The 11,234-nt window shown below is 43.2% G+C and overlaps 1 protein-coding gene across 6 annotated transcripts in view; it reads right to left on the minus strand.

Annotated features, from left to right (window-relative positions):
- Positions 1 to 11,234, minus strand: part of TNIK (TRAF2 and NCK interacting kinase) — a 357,471-nt gene that overhangs the window by 16,678 nt on the left and 329,559 nt on the right. For all 6 annotated transcript variants that reach the window (XM_019503300.1, XM_019503299.1, XM_019503298.1 and 3 more), the window contains 4 exons: positions 6,607 to 6,721; positions 5,725 to 5,895; positions 4,440 to 4,583; positions 1,251 to 1,385 (listed from right to left, as the gene is read on the minus strand). In XM_019503300.1, coding sequence (XP_019358845.1) covers positions 1,251 to 1,385; positions 4,440 to 4,583; positions 5,725 to 5,895; positions 6,607 to 6,721 — 565 coding nt within the window. The remainder of the gene's footprint in view (positions 1 to 1,250; positions 1,386 to 4,439; positions 4,584 to 5,724; positions 5,896 to 6,606; positions 6,722 to 11,234) is intronic.

Consider the following 11,234-nt stretch of genomic DNA (forward strand, 5'->3'; position numbering starts at 1 on the left):
CAGCAAGGGGTCTGGGAAAGACATTGCATAAACCAGTTTGACCCAAATCAGTTAAGTCTGATACTACATTCAACCAGGTTTATCTCAAACTGGTTTCAGCCATTTTCAAACTGGTTTATGCGCACTGAACATAATCTGTTCTGTTACAGGTTTAAACCAGTTTCTGATCACTTAAACCAGTTTATGTATAATGTCCATCTCTAGCCTATGCGTAATTAAGCGTCCCCTAGATGTGCAGGTAAATGCACAATGGTATCTAATGTGTGATCCACACAATGCCACGTGCATGGCAGGAAGCAAGATTGTGGGATCATGCATTAGATCCCACTGAGCCTTACTGGCTGTGCAGGAAGAACCCAATCCCAAGCTCCCCCTGCACTGGCAAGAAGCAGGCTCCTATGGTGCGTGGTGTGTCCTCGGGACAAGAAGATTGCAGCTGTGCTCCACAGCTGCCAGGACCCAGTGTTCACAGCTGTGGGTCTCTGTCCCAGCAGCCCCAGGGTGTTACTGGGACCTAAAGTCTGCAGATGCCCAGTGCTGCCATGGCTGAGAGTCCCCTCAGCTGCAGGACTCAGCCCCAGCTGTGCATGGTGCACCCCTGCATCTGGGGGTTTTGTCAGCTGACAGAGCTCACAGCTGCAGGGGCAGACCCTGCTACATATGCAAATTAAAGCTGGATAGCAACCAGCTCTAAAGTTAGTACACATTTTTGATCAACATCTTTATAACTGGTACATCTTTTTATGGTGCGTTAATTTGCACATGCAATCTAAATTAATTGTGCAATTAACCCTATGATTGCATGATACAGGCATTGTGTAGAGAGGGCCTAAGGAAACAAAGTCTCCTATTGGCACAGTTTGGAAGAAACCAGGGTAAAAGAACAGTCTTCAAAATTTTCAGTTGTTGAGAAATAAGGAAAACTGAATCAAGTCCTTCCAAGACTTAGATTAATTGGAAGATTAATAACTGAGGGCCTTATTCTTCTATTCTTTATCCTAGTTTTATACTGCTAAGGCACCGCATACTTTGGGAGCATTACTCCCAATTTACACCAGTGCAGATGGGGAATTCAGGCCTTAAGGGTCATATAGATACCAAAACACAGTTGCCCATCAACTTCAGGACTACTGATGCATTACTCTTTTTTTCTTCAATACTAGAGTAAACGTAACAATTTGTAGTATAGACTATGCTGAAATTATCTTCCAGAGGAGCTAGATAAAATATATAAATCCTGTCCCACTCACCAACTTTATAGTGTATGCAGCCTTCCAAGTCCCCCACAGTGATCCAGCCTTGCTTCTTTTCTACTTCAGGGTCATTGTGTAAAATCCTATTTCTTAACCATGAAAGGTAGTAAACTCGCAGTTTGTTCTTTTTTCCTATTGGAAAAATTAAAATTCTTATTAAGACTTAAAACACGATGTAGTTACAATCTAATGCAGTGCCCTGCCTCTCTTCAAGAATAGGTCTATACTGCACAGTGAGCAGCATGACCTGAGCTAGAGTTACTTGAATTTCTTTTATTTCTGATGCATCAGAATGAAACTGATACCTTTAAATGTGTCTTTGTGGAAATAATGCACTTACATACCAGAATAAGGAGCAGAACTTGGGTGTCCAACATCACAGGTGCATACCTGAAATACCAGTCTACAGAAGGTCTCTTGATCACACTATTCTCTCCTGGAAAACTACATTTTCACTGGCCAAGAAGAAATGAGGGAAAAGCAGGCTCTCACATCCCAGCAGTGGTCCCTAACCACCAGACTATGGGTGCCTATACACGAGCAGCAAGGCTGCCCCAATGCACGACGAATTACTCTGACACCCCGATGCACCATAATCAATTGAGTCTGCTGGAGCATGGTAATTATTGCACTCCAGCAGACTCCACTGTCTCATGTGTCAGTGTCCCCACGCTGAAAAATGGTGGTGAGAGTGCTTTAAATAAAGCTCGTTCAATGAGCTAATTCCCTCCCCACTCCAAGAGCACACGTATAAACTCTCTATGTAGTGTCTGCCTCCGTCTCTCAAGTGAAAGCCTATCCTGGAACCAAGGCGTCTTCCTGAAAGTTTTACTGAAACAGTTAAGTTTCTACACAAAAATATAGTGCTTTTGATTAATTTAAAAAATGCTCTGACAAAAAAATGTTGACCAGCTCTCCTGGCCACCACACTATTTATGCATTTGGGTGACAGATCTGTTTTTCAGCTCAGGCAAAATGGACCTTGCTTTTGGACCTAGAGGTATTGTTTTCAACCCCTACCATTCTCAACTTCCTCAGGATCACTACATATCATAGCTTCCATGCACTAAATAATATTTCAATCACCACCAGATGAACAGTCCTCAGTCCTCATTTACTTCTCCCACGTCTAAATCTTTTTGACACCTTCATTCAAAGTCTTCCAAGCAGCTCTGCAGTTTTAAATCTTGCAAACCAGCTATCACCATTTGAGGTAACAAAATGCTAAATGTGCATGTCTGGCTGTATAGATGTATTGTGAGATTTGCACAATCAGCATGCCCTCTGGTGGTCACAATTTATGTAGGATATAAACCTTAAGATTGCTGTTGGTAAGTGTCCATGTTTCAGGAGATGATTTTTTTTTTTTTATTGGACTAGCTGTATAGTTGGGATAGAGCTAGAGAAGCTTTTGAAAGACAAGACATTCTTTGTCAGGTCTTACCGTTGAAAGCTTCTATCCCAACTACACAGCTAGTTCAATAAAACACATCACCCTAAGAAATCCTTGACTCACAATTTCTAGACTATCATGGCTACAATATCACTCTTATACTACCATCGTAACACAGAATGGTACTGGTTGAAAACTGAGTTATAGTTATAGGGCTGTTTTTGGGCACTCTTGTAATTTAAATGCACCACAGAACTGGTGGAAAAGTATTCAAAGGAAATCAAAAGGAAAGCACGATCTGCTTGCCATGCAATTACCAGGGATCTGGGTTTTCCATTTCCCATGGAAAACGGGAAAAAAAATGTGGATTTTCCCTATTAACTGACAAAAACACAGATTTTTCATTTTAACAGACAAACGTACACAATTTCCATTTTTGCAAAGAGCTCTCTGCAGGCAGGCAGAGTTCTAGACTGCAAGGGGTTGGGGAGAGTGGGAGGAGGGCTGCCAGGTAGGGGGCACCATGTGCATGTGGGGGCTGGCTTTCTGCCAGATTTGTGCTTGGGGTGGGGGCTCCCTGCCCTGCTGCCTTCTCCCCAGGGCCTCTGCAGCCCACTGGGTGGGACCCAGCATGGCAAGGCAGAGCAGGGCAGTGGCAAGGGAAGCTCCTTGCCACTGCAAGCCCTACCCTGCCCTGGTGAGATGCCCCCTGCTCACCCAGCAGCAGCAAGGTGGCAGCATGGAGTTATGCCCCTTGCTGCTGCCAGATGGACGGGGGGGCGCTTCGCTGTGGCAGTGCAGAGCTCCCAGCGGTGGCAATGAACTTCCCTGCTCTGCCCTGCTGCACTGGGTCCCACCCACTGGGCTGCAGAGTGGGGAGCTCGAGCCCACAGCAGGAACCCGCACCTGCACCCCCCCCCACCATGGGCTCTGCTCCAGCCACGCTGCCTGTGGGGGAGGGGGAGCTGGGCTCCCCATTCTGTTCCCTGGGCTGCAGCAGCCACTGCTGCCTCTGGACAGCAGCTGCAGCCTGGGCTCTGCTGCAGGGGCAGGGGGCTGCAGACCCAGATCCCTGGCCCTGTAGCCCTGACAGCTAGGAGCCCCCTCTGGCAGGGCTGCGGGGGCTGTGGCTTGGGAGTGAGGGGCCTGCACCCGTGTCCTTGTGAGTGAAGGGGGCAGGGGGAACTTTAATTTTCCATGATAAGAAACCCAAAATCAAATACCAAATTTTATATGTAATCAGAATGTATTTTATTATAGTGATTGAGGCACCAGTAGGTTTCCAAATTGCTTTGTAATTGTAAATATATCAATAAAATATTATGTTGAGTTGATACCTATATAAATAGAACGTGAGTCCATTTTAATTGAAGATTTGGGGTTTTTTAAATCAGAATTTGCAATTCTTATCAGAGAATGTATGAGAAAACCAGGATCCCTAGTAATCACACTGTCATCAAGCTTATTCACAGGGCCTGGATGTACAATCTTACATTTTTTTCTGCTTACAGGAATACAAGCTGCAAATTGGCTCTATGTAGTATCTTCCCTCTCCAGTAAATGAAAATATAATATAGAGAATGATGCTGAATTGCAATGAGATAGAACAAAGATGCCCAATAAGTGTTTTGCCGATTGAACATCTTTGATTCTGTATTAATAATAAACTCAAGGTTAATCCTGTTATTCTTACTCTGATGCTAGTGAAGTAGGTTCCTTCTGAGCTTGAACTGCTCTCAGAAAAATGAAAATAGAAAGGTTTAATGAACTGCAAAACAGAACGACAGACATACCAGATATTGTTACAAGGACATTAAGTCCTTCTAGTACATCCATCTGCTGAAATCGCCTCCTGTTGATTAGGTTGTAGACCTTCCCTTGTCCACTTCGATCCAATAGCATCAGACCATTTTCTGTACCCACTAATAGGTTTACACCTGCATATGAAACAAACAAATAGGACAGCTGAAACACGGCTCCACTGTTGCTGCCTGAAGTGTCACATCCACAGCCTACCGCAGACAACAAGTTTTTCAACTCATTTCAGACAAAGGCGGTTAGCTGCGTTAGTCTCAAGTCAGGCAGAAGGCAGCAGCATCTTAAAGACTAACTTGTTCAGAAAGATGTAGGCTTTCGTAGGATACAGCCTACTTTGTCAAATGCTACAAACCCATTTGACCATAGATCAGCTCCTCTGACTCATTCTCTGCTCCCTTGGACTCCCAGAAAGGAAGTAAACACAACTACAAAAAACCACTGTGAGATTATGTACCTGAAAGGTATAGGGAAATACTATAAGCATTAAAATCACTCTTATAATGAACAATCACTCTTATAATGAAAAGAGTTATTGTAATAATTTACACTTTGATAGAACTTTTCATCCAATGATACGAAAACCACCATTTAATGAATCTTAATTATTGAGAGCTGACCCTACTCTGTTGGGGTACATGATATTATCCCTCCTTCTGATTCAGGTTAAAAAGCTTAACTGATTTAGCCAACGTTATACCAGATGGCAAGGAGAAGTCACTATTGTTGACTCCTTGTCACCCACTCTAGTTCCATTTTCAAAAAGTTTAAGACCCACTGACTTTCACTTAAGTCATTCTGGCATTTTTGTAAATTTTACATGTTGCCTCTTATTATCCTACTGCAAAAATCTAATAAGCACTGGAGGCAGGTGCACATAGTGCACACTGCTGGCTGATGCACGATGCTGACAAAACAAATACAAGGTGAAGTGCACTTGGAAATGGAAAACTCAGGTTTTCAAGCGTGGCTGTACACCCTTCAGGCACCAATCTGGAACCAGTGACTCTAAAATGGCAACAAGGCAATTTTATGCACCCACATAAGAGGCAATACATGTGACTTTAACATCAAACACAGGTGTTCAAGGATAAAAATCAGCTGATTGCATAACATCCATCAACTATAAACTGCCCAACATGTCTATTGTGTAGCATAAGGCTGCTCAGTTGCATGAGGAGGCGTTAAGAATATTCACATTTAAATTTTCAGTCATAGGCTCCAGACAACTTTGTGACAGACATTAGGTAGTTACAAGTTTACCCCATAAAGCAGCACAGAGTATTTCTGAATTGAAGCGCTTCTTGTACTTCCGGATCTCTGGTGTGTCGCTGTGGGGGCGGATATTTGTTGGGTTCACATTTACCACAGAGATTTTTCTTGCCTCGTTCAGCTTGGCCTGTTCTTGTCGGAGCAGCTCACTGGTAAACAGTGCTGAAAAACAGAGTAGCTCTTTAATCAACTGGCTATTTCACTAATCAGGAATATTCTTGTTATGTTTCATTTTTATATGGGAAAAATGAATATTAAAGAACCTACAAACCAAATGGTGCTTGATTCAAGTTCCATATTTATGGGATGACTGAACTCAGTTAGAAATGGACTTTTTGGGAAAAGCTTGAGGAGATGGTATGCTCAGCCCACAGCCTGTCAGATTCACCAGTATTACTTCCCTGTTTTCTTGGGCTACATTTCTGTCTCTTTGGGCAAGTCCATTGTCTCATGGTTTATATTTTGAGTATAAGCTCTTTGGGGTCTGCCTTTTTGTTCTGTGTTTGTGGTGACAAGCACAAAGTGGTTCAGATCCACAACCAGGGCTGTGCTGTTACAGCAATACAAATAAAATAAATGGCAGAAACAGCAATGTTTCAATCCTGTAGAAATCTCTATGAGATCCTACAAAAGGACCTCTCAAGTCAGAGAAGGATGGATAGATTTTCACAATTTCCTGCTTCCTGTTCCCTTGCATAGCATTTCACTATTTCTGGGATTCGGACAGAAAGTGGAAATGAAAGTAACACAAAAAAGAAAGTCGATGAACTTCTGGGAGCCTGAAAGGCTTTTTGGGGTTATGTATCTTGATCTTATATGAATCATGTTGCCCACTTTTTAACTGCTCCCAATACTGGCCCCATTGCTTCCTACCAGTAGCAGAGGACTCTTCATCCTCATCCTCATCTTCATCAGTAGGGGAGGTCTGGTAAACTCTGGTATCCACAAATGGCGTGAAAGAGGCTTTGGTGCTACTTCCCATGCCATACTATAAAGTAAGCAATGGAGTAATGGCTCAGAGGAAAGAATTATAACAATGTTCTTCATGGAGTTCACAAAAAAGTCACCCTTCCCCATAGCCCTCTGTTCCCTGCTGTTACATCATATCAGGTTTTTACGTACATTTTCCCCTCCAAAAATAAATGATCTCTGTAGACATTATAAGCAAACAAATTCAGGAAGGCTTGTACAGTACTTCGAAAAAGAAAAGGACTATAATACACAGCATGAAGGCTGATTAGGGCACATGTGGCAATATGCTGTAGAAAGTTTAAAGACAGAAGCCTGGCCTGGCTGAGTAGCTCTTGAGCGGAAATATCTTCAGTTAATTTTGCTGGATCTCTCTAAAAAGGGTGAGAGATGACTTTATACTGCACTGGCCTGCACTGCTGTGTAACTGGTGTGCATCACATATGCCACAGACAACAAAGCGCAGAAATGTTTGACAGCACTTTACACCATGTTCACACTGCCGCCCTGCTGAGCCCGGGGCCACGGGCAGGAAACAAACCCAGAGTTCTGGGACTGGGCACCAGCCTTCGGCACCAACTACAAGGGGGTGCCAGAACTGCCCCCTGGGCAGCCCCACACTGCCTGGCACAGCCCTGCATCCAACTGTGTATTTGGAGGGGTGGAGGGCAAGCAAAATGGTGCTTCCCCCTTTCCTCTCCTCCCTGGAAGTCTTTGCCACACAGGTTCACTCCTGTACCCAACAGCATATCTCGGGGACGGAGGAGTGAACAGGGCACCAGCGGCAGCTCCGAGGGAGCCTGTGCCATGGTACTGCTGCCATTCATGCTGATGCTGCTTCAATAGCGGCTGCCTTCACTGTGCAGAGAGCCCAGGCAGGTAAGACTTCCCTTCTCATCGCAACTCTGATTTTTGGTATATGTGCACCCATAAAACTAAGCTCCCTGTATCACCATAGTTTCAACTGTAAGTATCTTCTCAAAACAGCGTTTCTCAAGCCATCCCTCAGAAAATGCCAGCTCTTAGCTTTCATTCACTCTATGGCTATGGAAGTATAATAGAGCAATTTTCTGTTCCAAAGAATTCAGCAAAGACCACAATTGGTCAGAATGGTTTGACACTACACAATTCCTATTTGCAATCTCTGGGTTTAACGTGTGAATTGTGTGTATGCACTGGCACACCTAACAGTGCTAAGGTTGTGTGGCATCACATGGCATCCTCAAAAGGATTTCATGGCACTGTCTTGAAGAGACAGAAAAAATAAGTAATAATGTTTAGAGGTTTCTGAGATGTACCTAGGCCATTTTTTGGAGGCATAACTTTTCTAGTTTGACTAGCCACCATCTTGTGATTAGCCAGAACAAAGAAAATACTGGTAAAGGGGCATATGGTGGCTGTCTAATACAGTTCCCATTTCTAGCTCTGTTAGCTTGTGCAGTTACTAGATCTTAGATTAGAAGCATGCCTGATGCAGGACTGAATACTGTTCATCTTGTGCATCTGGCTACTTTAATTCTGGGAAGAAATCAAACATTTGGGATGGAAGTAAATGTTTTTAGTAAATATTTTTAATGCAGGTTTTTGTTGACAATCCAGAGACCTAAATCTTAGAAGCAGTTCCAACTCTTGGAAGAAGTGAATTAGTGGACAGAACAACACGAGACGTACAAATATGCACAATAAATAGAATTGGTCATATGTTTTTATCCACGGCTGTTTTGCAGTTTACCATACCAACCACTGTTTATTTCTACGTATGTTATCAACTGCATAATACATCTCGGTAGATTACTTTACTGGGCTACTTAGTTTTTAAAAAATAGTTTAAATTCAATTAAAGTGCAAAATTAAAGTTAGAGGGATGAAAAAGTCATTTTCTAAGCTAATAATATTTAACCTGGGAATGATGAAGCTGATACACTTTGCAATACCAATCTGGAAAAAAGTTCTAACACTGCACTGCTTTCTTTTTAAAGCGTCTGCTCTGTTAGGTCAAGAAAATGAGGCTAAGACCTTCTCCCCAGCAAAATGAAACACTTATCTTGGGAATTGTAATGGCATGAGTTTTCCCCTAGTTGAGCAGCTTATTTTTCTATTACAGTATTTACTCAGGATATGTTACATTTATGACCTATATTAAGAGCTGTTACAATAGTAAGAGTCAAATCTTCCATCACAGAAGAAATTCATAGTTTTCTTCTTTAGCACAGATTTCCTTTAAGCTACTAAGGCCTAGAATCAAATCTGCTATCTATGCCTGAAGGCAAAATGCATGGCCATTGCATGCATACTGATATATCACACTTAGTGAGTATTAAAAAAATAGCCACTCAGCTAAAAGTGTTTGCTTCTCCCCATGGTTAGCACCATCTTACCATGCCCTAAGAAAGATGCTGGAGTTTCAAGAAAGACTGCAAGATCTTACGAATACAGGGGAGGGATTAGACTAATAAATTCAAGAGTGAATATGTAGTTGAAACAGTTCTTTGCAGTTTTTTTATGACTCAGATATTTCAGCTTATAAAATTCTCTTTCAAAAGGTTCAGTGAATGAATGCTATCCTAAAGTCTAACTCGGTAAAGTCTGAAAGGTATTTATTTAGAAACAATTCTGCTTGGTCAAATTTTCCCTAATCTCTGCTCTTTATAACTATATATATTTTATATTGGTATCTTTCTACTAATACCGAGGTGGCTCAGAAGATCAGCTCTCCCCAGTATTCCCACTCTACTGAAACTGGTGCAGCTAAGATGGGTCGGCCACCTTCCAAGAACACCCAACACTTGCCTGCCAAAGAAAATCTTCTACGGCAAACTGTCAAATGGCATACGCTCTCATGGTGCACCAAAGCAGCGGTACAAGGATACCCTACAGGTGTCTCTAAAGAGTTCTGGCATCAACCTGGAGTTGTGGGAGCACATCGCTCGTAACCATCCAATCTGGAGGTCATCAATCCAGAATGAAACTCTGGCCTTTGGATGGTAACGCACAGCAGAAGCAATAAAGAAACACGTGGCCAGGATAACAAAAACCTCTCGTACTCAGTCCTCATCGCTTTCCTGCCCCTGCTGCAGCAGATTGTTCAAGGCAAAGATCAAGCTTATAAGTCATCTACGTACCCACGTGACCTAGCCTCCACCCCCTCCTCTCCCTTTCCCCTCTCTTTCTCCCACCCTGTTTCTTTCCCATTTCTTTTCTCTTCTCCCCTCCCCATCCCTCCCCCATCCCACTGGATGTGGTCCTCTTCACCCACAAAGGACAACAGCATATTTTATATTAGATAACTATAAAGATGAAGATGATAGTTCTTATAACTGAAGTAAAACGACTTGGAGCCTAGAGATGATGGCTTTAATTTTATGGGTAACATTTTCAAAGGCACTGAAGTGATGCAAGAATTAGTCAGTGACAGCCAATGGCATTTAGACACCTTAGAAACTATTACCCTCATATAAAGCTTTGGTAAGGAATGATTAAAAGATGTCAGTAATATATTAACAGCCTACAAACAACTGAAGGGTTTCTCTGTGGCGGGTAATTTAGAACATATTTAAGGCTAAGGAGATTAAATTTACAAAGAGAAAATTTAGGCCTAATGTCAGGTGCAACTTTTTGACAGGAGGATACACCTGACCATGCAAGATTCACCCCAAAATGAAACAAAGGCAGCCTTCTTGCTTAGGATTTTTAAAATTAACTGGAGAAAGTACCTGGAAAAGTACTGAAGGGCACATTTCTGCACTGGAAAAGGAAAAATCAGATAATCTAGTAGATGTTTCCACCGTCTACTTCCTATGGTTCTTCTGTTGCTTTCTATCCATTTCCAAAAACCTTCTGTGACATCACTGTTTGTCTCTATAGTAACTGGTTGTGTTGTCAAAGTAAAAACTAATTAGGAGCCATACAGGGAATTAACAATCTGAGGAAATTAGTTCTAAAGAAATAAGTATATAGGCTATATTATATATGTAATATATGGTAACAGGGGGCTGTCCTGGGGCTGAGTACATCACTGGCCCGCCCCGTCTAGGACAGCACGCCCTCGCTCGTCTGCCATGCCTTCAATGTTACCACAAACTGATGTTTACCTGCGGGAGGCTGTCCATTTGTTGCCCTGATGCCTACGGCCAAAATGCATGGCTTCAAACTCCCCCTAATACTGTGTCCCATGCCTCACAAATGGCATCCAAAATTGCCTACAATTCCCCTGGCCCCTTTGCTGGGCTTAACTCGGTCTCTAGCCCAAACCTGGCCTCAGACCCCACTCTGGGGGCTTGGCCCCCTGCCCCCTTCTCTGGGGCACACTAACCCACCCCTCACTGGGTCACCCACCCTGGTCAGGTCCTACTCTACATAGCCCTTCAGGTCCCTCCCAGGTCCTTCCCTGCATGGCCCTTCAGGCTCATTCTGCCCCACATTTGGTCACACTCTGGCCCCTGCTCTGGGCCTTACGCCCCTCAGGCTCCACTCAGTGAACCTTGGCTCCACTCGGGCCCTCCCCCCCACCCCCCCCAGGGTCTCAGCAGCAT

This window comes from Gavialis gangeticus, unplaced genomic scaffold (genome assembly GCF_001723915.1).
Source record: "Gavialis gangeticus isolate Ggan-Ray unplaced genomic scaffold, GavGan_comp1, whole genome shotgun sequence".
NCBI classification, from domain to species: Eukaryota; Metazoa; Chordata; order Crocodylia; family Gavialidae; genus Gavialis; species Gavialis gangeticus.